The sequence below is a fragment of the Lynx canadensis genome, chromosome B1 (assembly GCF_007474595.2).
Source record: "Lynx canadensis isolate LIC74 chromosome B1, mLynCan4.pri.v2, whole genome shotgun sequence".
NCBI lineage: Eukaryota > Metazoa > Chordata > Mammalia > Carnivora > Felidae > Lynx > Lynx canadensis.
The window spans coordinates 173,278,820-173,298,157 of NC_044306.2; the positions used below are offsets into that span (position 1 = coordinate 173,278,820).

At 37.1% G+C, this 19,338-nt stretch overlaps 1 protein-coding gene across 3 annotated transcripts in view; it reads left to right on the forward strand.

Annotated features, from left to right (window-relative positions):
* The window catches only part of RFC1 (replication factor C subunit 1), an 86,505-nt gene that overhangs the window by 25,468 nt on the left and 41,699 nt on the right, over positions 1–19,338 (forward strand). For all 3 annotated transcript variants that reach the window (XR_003968466.1, XM_030314029.2, XM_030314028.1), the window contains exons 3-4: positions 8,644–8,719; positions 10,531–10,641. Coding sequence is in view for 2 of the 3 variants with exons in the window: in XM_030314029.2 (XP_030169889.1) it covers positions 8,644–8,719; positions 10,531–10,641 (187 nt within the window). In the remaining variant the exon portion in view is untranslated. The remainder of the gene's footprint in view (positions 1–8,643; positions 8,720–10,530; positions 10,642–19,338) is intronic.

The window sequence follows — 19,338 nt, forward strand, 5'->3', positions numbered from 1 at the left end:
ACCACCCAGGTGCCCCATGGCTGAGCAATATTTTAGTGTGCGCGTGTATGTATCTCACATCTTTATCTATCTGTTGATGGACATTTAGGTTGCTATCATATCTTGGCTATGTAGGGGTGTATATATCTTTTTGAATTAGTGTTTTTGTTTTCTTTGGTAAATACTCAGTAGTGGAATTACTGGATCATATTTATATATATGCATTTTTGTATTTTGTATTCTATTTCTATTTTTTAATGTTTTAAGGAACCTCCGTACTGTTCTCCACAGTGGCTGCACCAGGTTGCATTCCCACCAACAGTGCATTGAGTGTTTTTTTCCCTCTACATATTCACCAACCCTTGTTTCTTGTCTTTTGATTCTAGCCATTCTGACAGGTGTAATCTGATATTTTATTGTGGTTTGATTTGCCCTGCTGGTTAGTGATGTTGAGCATCTTTTCATGTGTCTATTGGTCATCTGAATGTCTTTGCAAAAATTTCTTTTTGGGTTTTCTGCCCGCTTTCTCTGCTCATTAGATTATTTGGGGTTTTTTGGTGTTGAGTTGCATAAGTTCTTTATATACTTTGGATGTTAACCCCTTATTGGACATATAATTTGCAAGTATCTTCTCTTATTCAGTAGGTTGCCTCTTCATGTTATTAATGGTTTCCATTGCTGTGCAAAAGCTTTCTATTTTGGTGTAGTCTCAATAGTTAATTTTTGCTTTTATTTCCCTTGCCGAAATGACATCTAGAAAAATGTTGCAATCTTTTTCAAGACTGCTTTGGCTATTTGGGGTCTTTAATGGTTCCATACAAATTTTAGTATTTTTTGTTCTACTTCTGTGAAAATTACTGTTGGTATTTTGATAGGGATTGCATTGAATCTGTAGATTGCTTTGGGTAGTATGGATGTTGTAACAATATTCGTACAATCCATGAGCATGGAATATCTTTTCATTTGTGACATCTTCAGTTTTGTTCATCAATATTTCATAGTTTTTAGAGTACAGATCTTTCACCTTCTTGACTAAATTTGTTTCTAAGTATTTTATTCTTTTTGGTGCTATTGTAAGTGGAATTGTTTCTTTAATTTCTATTTTTTGAAATGTTTCTATGTATTTTTGAGAGAAAGAGTGTGAGCTGGGGAGGTTCAGAGAGAGGGGGGGGGGGACAAAGGATCTGAAGCGGGCTCCACACTGACAGCAGAGAGCCTGATGTGGGGCTCGAGCTCACAAACCGTGAGATCACAGCCTGAGCCTAAATGCCTGAGCCTAAGTCAGATGCTCAACCAACTGAACCACCCAGGCACTCCTTAATTTCTATTTCTGATACTTTGTTATTAGTATATAGAAACAAGACAGGTTTCTGTATATTAATTTTGTATCCTGAGGCTACTGAATTAAATTATTCTAATGTTTTTTTCTGGTGGAGTTAAGGTTTTCTATGAATAGTATCCTGTCATTTGCAAATAGTGATAGTTTACTTCTTTACCAATTTGGAGCCCTTTTCTTTTTCTTGTCTGATTGCTATGGCTAGAACTTCTTGTACTAATACATATATTTTTAAATTTCTTCTTTGATTTCATCATTGACCAATCAGTTGTTTAATAGCATGTTGTTTAACCTCCACATGTTTGTGTTTTTTCCATTTTTTTTTCTTGTAATTGATTTCTAGTTTTGTACTGTTATGGTTGGAAAAGATGCTTGATATGATTTCAGTTTTCTTAAATTTATTGAGACTTATTATGTGGACTAACATGTTATCTGCCATGGAGAATGTTCCACGTGCAGTTGGAAAGAATGTGTATTCGTCGTTTTTGGATGGAATGTTCTGTATATATCTGTTAAGTTGGTCTGTTCTGATGTGTCATTCAAAAGCTGTTTCCTTACTGATTTTCTTTCTGGATGAAATGGGGTGTTAAAGTTCCCTACTGTTGTTGTATCACTGTCGATTTCTTCCTTTACGTATGTTAATCTTTGTATTATGTATTTAGGTACTTTAATGTTGGGTGTATAGATATTTACAATTATTATATCCTCTTGTTGAATTGATGCCATTATCAGTATGTAATGCCATGTTTTGTTTCTTGTTATAATCTTTGTTGTTAAGTCTATTTTGTCTGATACAGGTATTGCTACCCTGGATTTTTTTTAGTTTCCATTTGAACAGAATATCTTTTTCCATATCTTTACTTTCAGTTTGTATGTGTCTTTAGGTCTGACGTGAGTCTTTTATAGGTAGAATATAGATGGGTCTTGTTTTTTTATCCATTCTATCACCCTCTGTTTTTGATTGGAGCATTCTGACCTTTTACATTTAATTATTGATAGGTATGTACTTACTACCTTTCTGTTCACTGATTTTTGGTTGGTTTCGTAGTTCTTCTGTGTTCCTTTCTTGCTTTCTTGTGATTGATAACTTTCTTTAGTGTTGTGCTTGGCTTTCTTTCTCTTAATTTTTGTATATCTATTTCAGGTTTTTGCCTTGTGGTTATCATGAGGTTCCTATGTAATATCCAGGTATATGATATTCTGTATTAAATTGATGGTCACTTGAGATTGAACACATTATAAAAGAACTTCATTTTTACTCTCCCACCCCACATTTTGTGTATATGTTTTCATATTTTACATCTTTTTATTATGTGAGTCCCCTTAACTAATTTATTTTATTTGAGAGAGATAGAGAGCAAGCGGGGTAGAGTGGCAGAGAGAGAGAGAATGAGAATCTTTAAGCAGGTTCCATACTCAGTGCGAAGCCCAGTGCAGGGCTTGATCCCATGACCCTGGGATCATGACCAGAGCTGAAATCAAGAGTTAGACACTCAACTGACTAGGCCATCCAGACACCTCTAATTTAAAAAATATAGTTGATTTTACTACTATGTCTTTTAACCTTTATACTAGCTTTATAAATGGTTGCCCTACCACCTTTACTGTGTTTGCTTTTACTCATGAAATTTTTTTCCTTTCATAATTTTCTTCTAAATACAGCCTTTCTTTTCCACTTCAAGAAGCCCTTTAATATTTCTTATAAGGCTGGTTAAGTGGTGATGAAATCCTTTAACTTTAGTTTGGGAAACTCTTTAGCTCACCTTGAATTCTGAATAACTTTGCCGGGTAGAGTATTCTCGGTTGTAGGTTTTTTTTTTTTTTATTCAGCAGTTTGAATATATCATGCCATCCCTTCTGCTAAAAAATCAGCTGATAGTCTTATGGGGTTTCCCTTGTAGGTAATTATTTGCTTCTGTCTTGTTGCTTTTAAAATTCTTTATCCTTAATCTTTGACATTTTACATATTAATGTGCTGTGGTGTGGAACTCCTTGGGTTTATCTTGTTTGGACCTCTCTGTGCTTCCTGAAGTTGGATATTTGTTTTCTTCACCAGTTGGGGGAGGTTTTCAGTTCTCATTTCTTCAAGTAAGTTTTCTCACCCTTTGTCTCTCTTTTCTTCTGGGACCCCTAAATGCAAATTTTTGTTCACTTGATGTTTTCCAAGAGATCCGTAACCTATTCTGTGTCTTTTTTTTTTTTTTTTTTTCTAATTCTTTTTCCTTTTTGCTGTTCTGTTTGGGTGCTTACCATTAGCTTGTCTTCCAGGTCACTGATCTGTTTTTTGCATTCTTTAATCTACTGTTGATTACTTCTAGTGTATTTTTAATTTCCTTTATTGTATTCTTCAACTGTGGTCCTTTTTAATATTTTCTCTTTGTTGAAGTTCTCATTGAATTCATCTATGCTTCTCTCCAGTTGGTGAGCATCTCTGTGATCATTACTTTAAATTTATTTATCTATCTATTTATTTATTTCTTACTTTGAAATGGTTAGCAGATAGCTTGGTTATCTCTATTGCATTTAGCTCTTTTTCTGAGGTTTTGTCTTGTTGTTTCATTAAAAACATATTTCTCTGTCTTCTCATTTTGCCAGACTTTCTGTGTTTATTTCCATGAATTAGGTAGAACAGATACTTCTCCTAACCTTGAAGGAATGGTCTTGTGTATGGCCATCTCCTGTGTAGACTGCATGTGTCTGGTGACTTTGGCTGGCTGGCTGAAGTTGTGGCTGGTGGTCTTGGGGAACTCTGTGCTGGGGTACCCGGGTGGGATGGCCTGAGCTGAAGTGGGTGTGGACTGGGGTGGTTCTAGGGCTGTCTGCACAGATGGTGCCCTGATGGAGCAGCTAAAGTTGAAGTGGGTGCAAGCTGGAGGTCCTGGGGTTCCCTGCTCTGCGCAGATGACACCCTGGCAGGACTGCTGAAGCTAAAGTAGGTGTAAACTGGGTGGTCCCAGGGCTCTTTGTGCACAGGGTGCACAGTTGAAGCTGAAGTGGGCATGGGCTAGGGTGGTCTAAGGGATCTCTGTGCTGAGGACAGCTGAAGCTGAAGTGTGTGCACATGAAGGTGTCCTGGGGTGCTTTGTGTGGGAGTGCCCTGGTGAGGTGGCTGGAGCTGACTTGAGAGGGGGCTGGATGGTCCTGGACACTCTGTATAGGGGAATCCTGGTGAGTTGTCTAGATCCAAAGCAGGAATGGGCTGGGTGGTCCCAAGGCACTGCATGTAGTGGGTCCCTTGGTGAATCATCTGGATCCAAAACAGGCATGTGCCAGGAGTGCTTGGGGAGCTCTGTATTGGGGGTGTCCTGGCAAGTTGTCTGGAGCCAAAGTGGTATGGGCCTGGAGTGTTTTGGGGTGTTTTGTGCCTGTGTCACCTTGGCAAGACAGAGCTATAGTGGGAATTGACCAAGGATATTGTGGTGTGTATTGCACTGGGGTCACATAGGTGGGATGTCTCGGGCTGGTGTGGACTAAGAGCCTGGGGCTTACTGAGGTGATAGGCTGCCTAGGGCACCTGGACCCTGCTTCAGTCCATGCCATCAAGGTGAAGGGAGAATGTAAACCTTGGCCCCTCTGACCTGGAGAGAGTTCCAGCAGCTCCCCCACCATTTGGTGGAGTTCTAGGGCTGGATCTTTTATAATCTAGTTGCCCTTTTAAATTTTGGCCTTTTTTCTGGGGCGCCTGGGTGGCTCAGTCGGTTAAGCAGCTGACTTCGGATCGGGTCATGATTTCACGGTCCGTGAGTTCGAGCCCCGCGTCGGGCTCTGTGCTGACAGCTCAGAGCCTGGAGCCTGTTCCAGATTCTGTGTCTCCCTCTCTCTGACCTTCCCCCGTTCATGCTCTGTCTCTCTCTGTCTCAAAAATAAATAAATAAATAAATAAATAAATAAATAAATAAATAAATAAATTTTGGCCTTTTTTCTGTGCCCCAGGGCACATATCTGCTTATGGTCCCTCAGTATATCCCTCCTCAATGTAGTTTGCAGTGACAGGGTAAGGGTTCCTTTCATTCAGCAGTTTTTGTTTCTGTTTCTCTTAACATTCTCTTGTGCTCTCTCCATCTTTTGTTGTGCAAAAGCTGTTCAGTCAGCCCTCAGTTCTTCAGGAGGAATTGCTCTATAAATAGGTATAGATTTGGTATATTCTGTGGAGGTGAGTTCAGAGTCTTTCTGCATTGCCATCTTGGACCAGAAGTCCTAGGCTTTTTTAAAGCATGTACTTTTCCAGCCTTCACCATAACCCAGTTCCAAATCCACTTCCATGTTTTAGGTATTTTTTACTGCACCTCTTTATTTCATGGTAACAAAATCTGTATAGTCAGAATTCTCCAGAGAAATAGAATCTACAAAGATATTTATTTTAAAGAATTCATGCATGTGATTACAGTGTCTGACAAGTCCCTACACCTACAGTTGGGAAGCTGGAGACTCATGATAGCTGTAGTATAGTTTAAGTGTGAGTCTGAAGTCCTGTGAACCAGGAGAGCCAGTAGTGTGATTACAGTCTCAAGCCTGCTATCCTTGGATAGTTAATGTTAAATTCATCCAAAAACACCTTCATAGAAACACTCAGAATAATATTTGATGTAATACTTGGGCACTTTGTGGCCCAGTCAAGTTTACAGATAAAAAATAAAGCATCACAGGTTACATTTTGTATTTTGTGTGTGTGTGTCTGGTTATTTTGGATTTATGGTGGATAGTCTAGTTATGTAGTGCAGGAAATTTGGATTCTGTTACATTCCTCCAAAGAGTGTTAATTCATTTGGTTTAGCAGGCAGTTAACTTGCCTGAACTCAGAGCCTAAACTCTTGTGTCTCCTGTGATGGGCAGCAGATGAAATCTTTGTTCAGTTCTTTTATCCTTAGCTGGCACTACGAGTTGTTCCATTCATGTGTAGTGCAGGGGAGATCTGGGCTAAGTTTATGGGCAGAATTTGAGACTCTCCTTCTGTGGCTCTCTCCCTTGTGGGATACCCTCTTCTCTAACTTTTGAGTTACTGTAGTTCTTTTTAACTCTGTGCTCCAGTTCATTTATCTCATTTTCTTGCAAGCTAGTCAATTGTTCTTATATTTTTCAAGTTTTATTGTAATGTGTAGAAGCATATTTCTTTTTTCTTTTTTTAAAGATTTTATTTTTAAGTAATCTCTACAAGTAGTGTGGGGCTTGAACCCACAACTCTGAGATCAAGAGTCACATACTGTATGGACTGAAGCAGTCAGGTGCCTCTAGAAACATATTTCTCCCTTATGATTGGTTATAGTTTCTTTTGCTGTCTGGTTTCTTGATTTTTTGGGGAAAATTTGAATATGTTAGAAATATAATGTATAACTACAAAATATAAATAATATCTTTTGCCTTGGTTATGTATAGTATTCTTTAAAAAAATTTTTTTTTAATGTTTATTTTTTGAGAGGGGGGTGGAGGGGCAGAGAGAGAGGGAGACACAGAATCCAAAGCAGGCTCCAGGCTCCAAGCTGTCAGCACAGAGCCCGATGTGGGGCTTGAACTCACAAACTGTGAGATTATGACCTGAGCTGAAGTTGGACACTTAGCCAACTGAGCTACCCAGGTGCCCCAGTTATATATAGTTTTCTAACAGGCAGTGGGTAGTGGACAGCCCATAACTCCTTAACCTTTGTCTCTTTCATTTTCAGTAAGCATTTGCCTTTTAATATCTGACATTCTTTTACTCTTTGTTATATGTAATTTAGTGTTGAAAGTGGAGCTGAATAATAATACAGCCTTTTCTATAATTCTTTTTTTCCCATCTGATACAATTGGTTTTTTTCTTTTTTTTTTTCAGTTTTATTAAGAAATAATTAACATCTGAGCTGTAGAAGTTTGAGGTATACAGCATGATGGTTTGACTTACATATGCTGTGAAATGATTACCACAGGTTTAGTTAATATCTGGGATCTCATATAGATAAAGTAAAAAAAGAAAAAAAAATTTTTTCTGTGATGACAACTTTTAGATCTGCCCTCTTAACACGTTTCCTATGTATCAAATAACAGTGTTCATTATATTCTTCATGTTGTATATTGCATGTCTAGTACTTATAAGTAGAAGTTTGTACTTTTTTTTTTTTTTTTTAAGTTTATTTTGAGAGAGAGAGCAGGGGAGGGGTGGAGAGAGAGAACTCCCTCCAACACTGTCAGTGTGGAGCCCACTGCGGGGCTCAAACCCATGTACTGTGAGGTCATGATCTGAGCTGAAATCAAGAGCCAGATGCTCACCCCGACTGAGCCACCAGGGCTCCTCAGAAGTTTGTACCTTTTGACCACTTCCTCCACTTGTACCTCCCCTCACTCCCTGCTTCTGGTAACCACAAGTCTGGTATCTTTTTCTGAGTTTGGTGTGTTTTTTGCTTCTTTTAGAGTCCACATATAGGTGAGATCATACAGTATTTGTCTTTCTCTGTTTGAATTATTTCACTTAGCATGCCTTCAAGGTTCATTCACGTTGTTGCAAATGGTAGGATTTCCTCTTTTTTTATGTGTATCACAATTTTATCCTTTCCTACTTTGATGGTCACTTAGGTTGTTTCCATGTCTTGGCTATTATAAATAACGCTTCTATGAACATGGGGGTGCAGATATCTTTTGGAGTTAGTGTTTTTGTTTCTTTGGATATAGTTTCAGAAGTAAAATTGCTGGGTCATATGGTAGTTTTTAGACAAAAATTTTTTTTTTTAATTTTTTTTTTTTTTTTTCAACGTTTATTTATTTTTGGGACAGAGAGAGACAGAGCATGAATGGGGGAGGGGCAGAGAGAGAGGGAGACACAGAATCGGAAACAGGCTCCAGGCTCCGAGCCATCAGCCCAGAGCCTGACGCGGGGCTCGAACTCACGGACCGCGAGATCGTGACCTGGCTGAAGTCGGACGCTTAACCGACTGCGCCACCCAGGCGCCCCTAGACAAAAATTTTTGAGGAACCTCCATACTGTTTTCGATAGTGGCTGTACTATTTTACAGTCCCACCAACAGTGCACAACGGTTCCTTTTTCTCCACATCTTCGCCAGCATTTATTCTCTCTTGTCTTTTTGATGGTGGGTTTGGCTAATTGTTTAGTCTAATTATGGCATTAATGACATTTTGGGCTGTGTAATTCTTTGTTGTGGAGGACTATCTTGTGCGTTGTTAGGGTGTTTAGTAGCATCCCTGGTCTACTCAGTAGGTGCCAGTTACCCCTTTCTCCTGCCCCCCAGTTATAATAAGGAAAAATGTCTCCTTGGGGGCAAAATTACTGAGTTCAAGTCTAACGAGAAAACACAACGAATTTATATAAGTTTTGCATTCTAATTATACTGTGATGTTTACAGGTAAATAGTTCTTGTAAAGAAGATGACTCTAAACAGAAGCAACCAAACAAGAAAAAGAGGATCATCTATGATTCAGGTAATATTTCTTCTGGGGAGCCTTAAAGTTTTAAAATTATTTTATATCCCTTAGAACAGTGTTTTCCCAACTGATGTTCTGAGACACACAGCTCTCTCTGTTGTTGTAATAGGTCCTGTGAGAAGACTCTATGCTCCAATAAAGTTGAAAACAGTTTTATTGTACTGTAGAACTTAACAGAGCTACAATATATTAATGTGTTAAATATGTTTGTTCAGAGGGGTATACAGTATACATAGCATGTTTCAAACTTACTTTGAACATGACATTTATTTATCAAGTAAGTTTACTTATAAAGTGTATTTATTTATTTTGAGAGAGAGAGGCAGAGAGAGAATCACATGCCGCAAGAGTCTGACACTGTAGGGCTCGATGTGGGGCTCTGCTTCACAAACTGTGAGATCATGACCTGTGCTGAAGTCAAGAGTCGGACACTCAACTGACTGAGCCACCCAGGTGCCCCTGACATATTTATTTTTAAAAATATTGATACTAACTTCTCTTTCAGCTGAGCTTCTTGGAGACTGAATTTGAAAAATAGTGCCTTAGAATATTGCTCTGGAAACAAAGATGCTTTTGATCTGGTCCTTTTTTGTTGGATTTAAAATGGAACAATCACAATATAAAATATTTGAATATACTGTACTTTCAAGATGGGGAATGTTGTATTTTTATGTATGCCTTTTATGATCTGTTAAAATAATGATAGAATTCAAAAAGTTTTAGGTGTTGCTTTTGCGGAGAAGATCCATCTGGTGTGAATTCTTAATAATGCAACCTCTAAGGAAAGTATGCATAGATTGTCAGGATTTGACAATAACAGCAAAAATTCTGACTCAATTCTAAAAGTGCTTCAATGTTTATTCTATGTCTTTTACTGCTGTATACAGTAAGGAATTTGAAATAAGTACACATTCCCACTCCCCAGGAGTTTCTATCTTTTGGGAAATTGAAAATTTAGTTGTTTGATACAGTTTTAGTATGAAACAGGATTTATAAATGCATGGTGCAGAGGAAAAGGAAGGATCCTAAAGTTTATGAAACTTCTATTTTTGTACCACTTTGTCTTGATTTGTATTTAAGCATCCTGGGTGATTAGGTTGTGGTAGACTAATGGCTCCCAAAGATGTCCATGCGCTAATTCCTAGAACTTGTGAATATGTTAGGTTACATGGCAAAAGGGAAACTAAAGTTATAGGTGGCATTAAGGTTGATAATCAGGTGACCTTAAAATAGGGAGATGATCCTGAATTATCTGGGGATGGGCCCACTGTATTCACAAGGAAGAGGGAGGAAAGGGGGAGAGAGAGAGACAGAGACAGAGACAGAGACAGAGACTGACCATGGAAAATAGAGAACCAGAAAGATGCAGCATGAGAAGGATTTTGCCTGATGTTCCTTGCTTTGGGGATGGAGGAAGGGAGCCAGAAGCTAAGGAATGTTAGCAGTCACTAGAAACTGGAAAAGACAGGGAAATGGATTTTTCCCTAGAGTATCCAGAAAAGGGTCATAGCCTTGCTGGCACTTTGATGTTAGCCCAGTGAGACCCATATGGGGTTTCTAACCTTCAGAACTATAAGATAATATGTTTATGTTGTTTTAAGCCACTAAATTTGTGGTGATTTGTTATAGTGACAATAGAAAAGTAAGACCAAGGTTTAACACTGTGTAGAAGTAACCTGTGAGAATTCATAAAAGGGATTTGCCTCAAAATGGGCCTTGAGGAATTCGTTAACAATGATCACTTTAAGAACACACTGTATTTTATTTTTTCTCTTGAGAGTTTTGTTTCATTTGCTTCTCATGTACAGATTCAGAATCCGAGGAGACAGTGCAGGTAAAAAATGCCAAAAAGCAACCAGAAAAACCTAAACCTGGTAAAATTCTACGCCAGGATCCTGTTACATACATTTCAGAAACAGGTAAGTGTACTGAGTATGTTTAATGTTTGAGAGAAGAGTAGTGTGTGTTATGTTCTTGAGCTACTCATTGGTGTCTGGATGAACCTCCTTCACTTTGAATTGAATTTCTGCTGCCTTTTTTGCTTTGTTGATTTATATTTATCAGGGAAAGGCTGTAATCATCTTTGGCATTTTCTGTGGGTTAAGGGCCATTGTAAGGGTTAGTTACAGGGGAATTGGCCTTGGAATTTTTTAGGTGTTCTATATTGAGTAAGTTGAAGCTCTATCTTGAATCCTGTGTTAAAATATTATTGGTGTATTTTAAGGGCGCCTGGGTGGCTCAGTCAGTTGAGTGTCCGACTTCAGCTCAGGTCATGATCTCACGCTTTGTGAGTTCAAGCCCCGCGTCAGGCTCTCTGCTGACGGCTCAGAGCCTGGAGCCTGCTTCAGATTCTGTGTCTCCTCCTCTCTCTGCCCCTCCCATTCTCATGCTCTGTCTCTCTCTGTCTCTCAGTAATAAATAAACGTTAAGGAAAAAAAATTAAAAATATTATTTTAAAACTTTTTTATTTAAGTTTTTTTACTTTGCATGCTAAAGTCATAATAATCTAAGTATATAACAATTATTCATATTTGTGATCTGTGATCTAGCACAGATGTGACCTGAATTCCTTGTATTTTCTTGTGACAGTAAAGATTTTATTAGCATTAGCTTTTTAATAGATGATTGTTTTTATACTTAAATTTATTTGTTCTGTTTTGAGTGGTTAGAAAGCAAAAGCCATTTATAAATAATTGTACACTAATCTTAAAATGGTAAAATAGTATAAATGATTGTTTCATAGATAGTATTCCTTTATTGTGAGGAACTCTGAATTATCATCTTAGGGAAAAAACTCAGATGTGTTGTAAAGTCATTTTTTTTTTAAATCGCTGTGAGGATTTTCTTTTTTTTCTCTCCCCACCCCCCCTTTTTTTGAGAGGGGCAGAGAGAGAGAGAGAAGTGGGGCTCACCTGAAGCAGGGCTCAAACCCATGAACCGTGAGATTATGACCTGAGCTGAAGTCAGATGCTTAACCTACTGAGCCGCTCATGCACCCTGTAAAGTAATTTTGGTTGTGGCATTGTTAATTCCTAGAGGAGACTGTAACAGGAATAAAAGATTAGATGTATTAATCTTCAAATTCACAGAGCCTGTTGAATTGGTTCCTATGTAGAAATACTTGAAGGAACCATGAAAGCATCTCATAGGTTGTTGATTTGTTCATATTGAAGAAAACCTCTGAAACCATTATTTTTAGCACTCTGCTACTTGAATTGCTAGTGAAGTGAACACACCTGGTTTGAAGAGACGGTAAAAGCCACATAATTACTTTGGCACAGCATATTACAGTTCATATTCAACAGACATTTATTGAGTGTTTTTTACATTCCAGAAACTAGGTGCTGGAGGTACAAAAGATGACCAGACTCCGAAGTACTGTAGTAGTCGCTTGAGGTAGCAATAAGCAGTAGTCAGGCAGAGGGCTCGAAGGGTAAGATTTGATCTGGCACTTGAAGGATGAGCAGGCGGTGGAGGGAAGAATGTCAGCTTAGGGGGTGGGATTATTTAAAGCACAGCATCCAGCACAAGGCTTGGTATGTTCGTAGGGCACAGAAGAGACTGCCCATATGAGGAGGAGCAGTGGGAGGTAGGATTAGAGAAGACCTTGAAAGCTAGGCAGATGGATTTAGACTTAACATAGCAGGGAAAGGGAACCATTAAAATTCTTGAAGAGAGTTGTGGAATGATGAGAATAGTATTTAAGAGTGATTGCTAGAGGGGTGCCTGGCTGGCTCAGTGGGTAGAGTGTGCAACTCTTGGTCTTGGGTTGTGAGTTTGAGTCCTATGTTGGATATAGAGATTACTTAAAATATTAAAGGGGCACCTGGGTGGCTCAGTTGGTTGAGTGTCCGACTCTTTGTCTCAGCTCAGGTCTTGATCTCAGGGTCGTGAGTTCAAGTCCTGCGTTGGGCTCTGCACTGTGCATGAAACCTAATAAAAAAAAAAGAAAAGAGTGATTGCTAGATTGCTAATGTTCAGGGTGGGATAGAGAGTATAGAAACCATAATTAGGTAAGTCAAGGCATTTCCTAGGGGTGAAGTAATGAGAGACTTAAGTTAGCAATATAAGGGACTGATTTATAAACATTTTTGAGAAATGAGTTACAGATTAGGTTTTTGGATTATCTTTGGTAGTATTATTAGGATAATTGGAGAGTTGATGTCATTACCATGCTAAAGACTTGTTGTTTGTTTTTAAAAAATTTTTTGGTATCCCAACATGGGGCTTGAACTCACAACCCTGAGATCAAGTGTCACACGCTCTACCTACTGAACCGGCCAGGCACACTCCCCCCACCCCCCATTTTTTTTTTTTTTTTTCAATAACAGCTTTATTGAGATCTACAATTCACCTCTAAGATTTTAATGTTACTGGAATTTGCAGATAAAGGTCAAGGTTTTTGAAGATACGAGTAACAATAAAATTTTTCTTACGTGTATGGGCTGTTACTTGAAAGTATGTGGGTACTCATGGTAGATAAATTGTTCAGTAAGTTGGGAATGAAACAGGAAAGAAAGTCCTTGTGTTGTAGAACAAATCTTAGCCTGGAAGGTCAGAAGCCCTGCCTGAGGGTCCATCCTCGGTTGCCATCTAACAGTTGTTTGAGTCTCACGGACTATAAAGTAGAGACACTACTTGAATAGGCTTGTTGGAGAGATTTACTGGGATGGTGCATAGGAAAGGGCCAGACCCAGTGTCTGAAGCATATAAAAATAGCTTCGTATAGGTTCTCAGAGACATTTGATTGTTATTCAAATGATCAAAAACAAAATGTAGATAACGTGAATGTATTTTCTGTAAACTTTTTGGTAAGCTGAGATAGTTCTTCATTACGTCAGAGGCCGACTGACTCTAACCTTTTTGTTCTATTGCTAAATATCTGCTTAGGCACATTGTGCAAATGCACTCTTCTATTAAGAGATCCCCCTCTGAGATCTGGCCACCTTTGTGAAGTTTTGAATATGTGGGAGGGATACTAGAAACGTATGGTGATAGGTTTATTATGTAACCAAAGGTGGTGTGATCGAGCTTTCCAGTGACACCCTGGAAACGTCAAAGTTAGTGTGCAGACAGCCGTGGCCTTCAACTGTGGATCAGTTGGCTATCCTTATCTTGTGATTTTAGGTACACAGAAGGGTCAGACAATTTAAGCTCTGATCACAGATTTTCTTTAACACGGGATCATTTATTTCAGGCCAGGTATTTTCAAATGTTATTTTCTGAAGAGATATCCAGCACTTTATCTGAAATTTTAATGAGCATTATCCATGTTTCTGTCATTCTGCTGGTGGCATGTATGTGTGAAAGTAAACATTGTCCCCTTATTTTAGTTGGAAATTTGGGGTGTGATGTACCCATCTAATAGGATGTTCAGTATTTATTACATAGTATTCTGTTTTTTTGTTTGTTTGTTTTTTTAGAATTAAAACATGCCTGTTTTGTCTTCTCATGTTTTTTTATTCTTTGAAATTACAGGTTCATGGGAAGAAAATAATCACTTTTTCTTCCTTTTATAAGAGAATGAACTGTTAAAATGAAGTCCATAATAAAATCAGGAATATAATGGGTTTTAAGAAAGTGCAGCTTCTTGAAATTAATAAACTGGGAAATTCATCACCTTAAAATATTTTTAAAAATTATTCTTTACTTTTTTTTAAAGCTAAAACTACAGTTGTTCAGTACCAGGTTATGAATAAATATTCACATTATAAATGTAAATGTTTATATTGCAAGTATAAGATTAACCTAAAATTGTATTGTTTATTTGGGGATTGGAACCTCTTGTGGAAAAGGATTATATGACAATGATTTAATTTTAAAAACCTGTTAATAACAAAAGAAACAATTTTTGCTTCATTATTCCTTATTTTATCTTTCATATACCAATTTTTGTTTGGTGTTTTTCTTGCATTTGTGGTGTTTAGGAGCAGAAACTCTTAAATCAGATTGCCTGAGATGACGTTCATTTACCTTCCTTGTGTCTTAGTTTCCTCACTTGGGGGTTGGGGCTAGCAGAGCACTTGAAAAGCATTTAAAACAGGGTTGGGCATATAGTAAATGGTCAATAAGTACTAACTGTTATTCTTACATTTTAACTTTATTTTATCCCTACGTCTGCCTTTAAAGACTATGCTAAAAAATAAAAACATTTTGCTTTTGCTTAAGTGCTTAGGACTTTCTGTTGATTATGTAACTGTGCTTCAGAAATTTAGAAATTGTATCTGACTCACTTAATGTTGTGGATATACACTGTCAGTATGGTAACTACTATTTACTTGTAGCTGTTGAGCACTTGAAATGTGACTGGCCCAACTGAGAGTGTTGTAAGTATATGTACAGATTTGAAGACTTGGTACAAAAAGAAGTAAATTGTCTCATTAATAATTTTTTAGTATTGATCACATGTTGAAATGATAATTTGGATATATTGAGTTGAATACAGTATATCATTAAATTTAATTTCACTTATTTCTTTTCCACTTTCTTTAAATGTGGTTATTTGGGTTAAATAAAATATATTACAGTTAATTTCACTTGTTTCTTTTCACTTTTTTAAAATATGGTTATGAGAAGTTTAAAACTACATATGTAGCTCACATTTTATTCTGGTTGCACAGGGCTATATAAACAATGAGAAAACATTTAGGATGTAACCTTAATTTAGAAAATAACCTGCTTCATTCAAGTGCTTTTACTTTATACTATTATACATTTGTTTAGGCTATATTGTTTTACAGATCTTTAGGCTTATCGTCTAGCTCCATGACATATTTTTCATCATTTTGATTAAATATGTCTTCTGTTGATTTTTAAAGTAGTTTGATTACATCAACCTCCCAAATTACAGGAAAAGGAAAAAAATTGGCTTATAAATACCTTCATAGCTAACCACTGACTCTAGTAAAATGTTCTTGTAAGTTGGTAAAAACCCAAATACTTGTTGTACTGGGTAAATATATTTACTTTTAGCTGTTTAATGAAGTGAGAGACCTTGAGTTTTGTTTGGCAAAGATGACCTTTTATTATGCAGTTTCATCAGGAGCTGCTGTTTGGCTGAAAATGATGGGGGTTTTTTCCTGTCTTGAAAGTTGTTTATGACTGGTAGTTTTAATTGAGCACATAATTCCAGAGACTGTGCTCTTGAGGTTATAATCATTTGGGAGATGTTAAGTGGGAAAAAATTGGGAATGTAATGTTCTCCAGTTTACCATGTAATATTGGCGACCTGTGACTTGGGAAAATAGTAGCAGAAAATACTGCTCTGTGTGTAATATTCTCTTTTGCTGATTTTTAGAGACATAATAGTTTTGTTTACCAGACAAATGGGAATAGATTATGTAAGGATAGAGTACTTTTCTTAGACATTTTCAGGGAAACCAAAGCGATTGAGATGGAAAATTTCCTTGAAGTGAGAGGAAACTAAGAACTAAGAACTGTGTGTTACATTTCTTTGATTATACTTGTTCAAAAATTAATTTTGATTTGTGCACTAAGACTCTATAAAGAAACTAAATTTATCATTTTGGAGGATGAGTAAAGTATTTAGATTAATATTATTTTAAATTATCTGAGTAAAACATTAACACATTCTCACTGAAAGAGAAGTAAACAATTCAGATGACAATGTTTCATTCTCTCATCTATCCCTTTGCCTTATATAGCTATATAAATAAAATATATATACACACACCCACGTGTACATATATACACACTTGTATTTATTTGAGTGGCATTTTATTATAAAATTCTGTAGCTTGCTTTTTCATAACTTAATGTCTTTGGCTCCCTCTTTCCCTCCCTCCCTCCCTCCCTCCCTCCCTTCCTTCCTTCCTTCCTCTCCTTGTCTTCCTCCTTGTCCCTTCCTCATTTTCTGCCTCTTTGTCTCAATACAGAAAGATTCCTATCTCATCTTTTAAACTTTTACATGGAATTTAATAGTATGCATTTAATTTTTCTCATGCTCTTATTTTGGATATTAGATTATTGATGTGTGTACTTGTTTGTGCTTCATTGTAATGTAATATATTTAATAAATGAACCATTCACAATGAGGAATATGATCACTTAAAAGAGGGGAGTATTTCTTGAGGTTCATTTTAAGAATGTAGTTTAGCTGCCTATATTATGAAGAGTACATAGGGCTTCCACTTTCTGTTTCTGGGCCCAGTGCTCTTATGAAGGTTCCCACTGCACCCCTACCAGCAGCATTTTTAGTTTCCTTTTGACTTTTATTAATCTTCTGGATAAAAGCACCACTAATAATATATTTTTTTGAACAAATACTGCTGTTCCGTCAGGTCTTTTCCAGTTTTCAGGTTCCAAAAGGGGGACTTAACACTTACCTATATTAGATTTCTTCCTGAAATAAACTCTTACATTTTTACCTTATTAGATTCCAGGCTTTTGTAACCTGATTCAGTCATTTATTTAACAATATTTAACAATATTAAATCCTCACTAATTTATTCAACAAATATCCTGTATGTACATAATAGTGTACTGGATAATCTATGAAATAGATAAAAGAATAAAATGTAGTCTTCAAGGGTGTAGAGTTCATTGGGGAGATAAGTCTTTTATATAAAAATTACATAAGGAAAAAATTAACAGCAATAAAAATGTCTCCTGAGGATATTCAGGCATGGGAGAGGTAACTTCTATTTTGGAGGTTTGGGAAACGTTTCCTAGAGAGAGACATTCGAGATAAATGTGAAAGGTTTTAGAAGAGTTTAACTTGTAGATTTAGGTATTATGTATATCAGAAAGAGAGAATAATGTGGAAGCTTAGAAATCAATAGTGCTATTTCATACGCATTATTCGTTACTTTCATACATATTATAGAAAGAGAAAATTTTAAAAATTCAACTTAAAAACTTTTACAGATTTATACCAGCTTAATACTGCCTACTGTTGTAGCTCATATTTTCTTGCTTACAGCATCTTTTACATAGGAGTTTCTTACTTTATTTGAAACAAGACTTGTGTCCAGAGTGCAAGGCGGGAAGAATTCTACCAGAATGATAAAATAAATTTTATCTTGTATACTACTATAGATTTTTTTTTCAAAACACTTTTGCTGACCTCATGGAATAGCATTATTCATTATATGGCTTATATTTCATATTCACCTCATTTGATCTTCAAATCTACCTAATAGGAGAGATGACTTTTCAGAAGCAGTTTTCAAGCATTATTCATTATATGGCTTATATTTCATATTCACCTCATTTGATCTTCAAATCTACCTAATAGGAGAGATGACTTTTCAGAAGCAGTTTTCAATCTAAGGTTACACAAAGTTTCACTGTGGAAGAATGCGGTAGTTCTTTGCATGTCCCTCATCTACTTGTTTTTTCATATCCTGTGATTTCATACCTTCTACAAATTTGATAAACATATCTTTGTATTTCTTTCTGAATCATTGGTAAAATTATTCATTTTTTAAAGTTTAGTTTGAGAGAGACAGAGACAACGTGAGTTGGGGAGAGGCAGAGAGAGAGAGAGAGGGAGAGAGAGAATCCCAAGCAGGCTTTGCGCTGCCAGTACAGAACCCTGTGCGAGGCTCAAACCCATGAAACTGTGAGATCAGGACCTGAGCCGAAATGAAGAGTCAGATGCCTAACTGAGCCACCCATGCGCCCCTAAATTTGTTTTGTATTAAGAGACAGGTAAAGAAACCTTTTCCAAAATGACATGATCTGTTATCAGCACCTTGGATATAGCTCTTCTGTTTCTCATGAATTACTTGTAGATCTTAATAACCACTGTTACCTATGTTGTATTTCTTCATCTTGTATAGGGTGCAGGAGAGCTCTCTTCAAAAGGGTTATTTGGCTCAAATGTTAATACTGTAGATGTTGGAAACCCTGGTTTACCCAATCAGAAGAGAAATTGGTGAATGTTTTGTTGAACTCGAGATATCCCTTGTTTCTAGATTTATTTCATCTGCTAGTCCTGTAACTTAATAGAATAAATAAGCGCTTAGGTCAGCATTGTTTGTTTCTGGGAACTCCATCTTCTTCTGTTGAATATTCCTTTTGTCTTCCTCTTGATACTGTTGCACAGAACTGTCACCAGACCTTTCCTCTTCTACAGTTCTGTGGTTGGAAATGTGCCTTTCTCTTTTTGGCAATTTGGGTTCCATTTCTCATCTTTAATCTTTAGCGATTTCTTCCATTTTATAGATGATTCAAAGGCCATTGATACTGCTTTGGCAATTTTATTTACAGATTCACATTAACTGAAACATCTTTATAAGAGCTGGATGCTTTCTTGCAATCTTTTTTGCCTCCTAGTTCTTCAGTCCTATTTTAATAGTGTGTATTATGAGACTTGAAAAGAATTAAGTGGCATATGGAGCACTGGAGTATCTGGAATGATTATTGAGATTCTGAAATATCTTTGAAAATGAACAGACTGGGGCGCCTGGGTGGCTTAGCCCATTTGGCGGCCGGCTCTTGGTTTCAGCTCATGGTTTCAGGCCATGATCTCATGGTTCATGGTTTCAAGCCCCATGTCAGGCTCTGCACTGATAGCACAGGGCCTGCTTGGGATTCTCTCTCCATCTCTCTCTGTGCCTCCCCTGCTCGTGTTCTCTCTCTCTCTTTCAAAT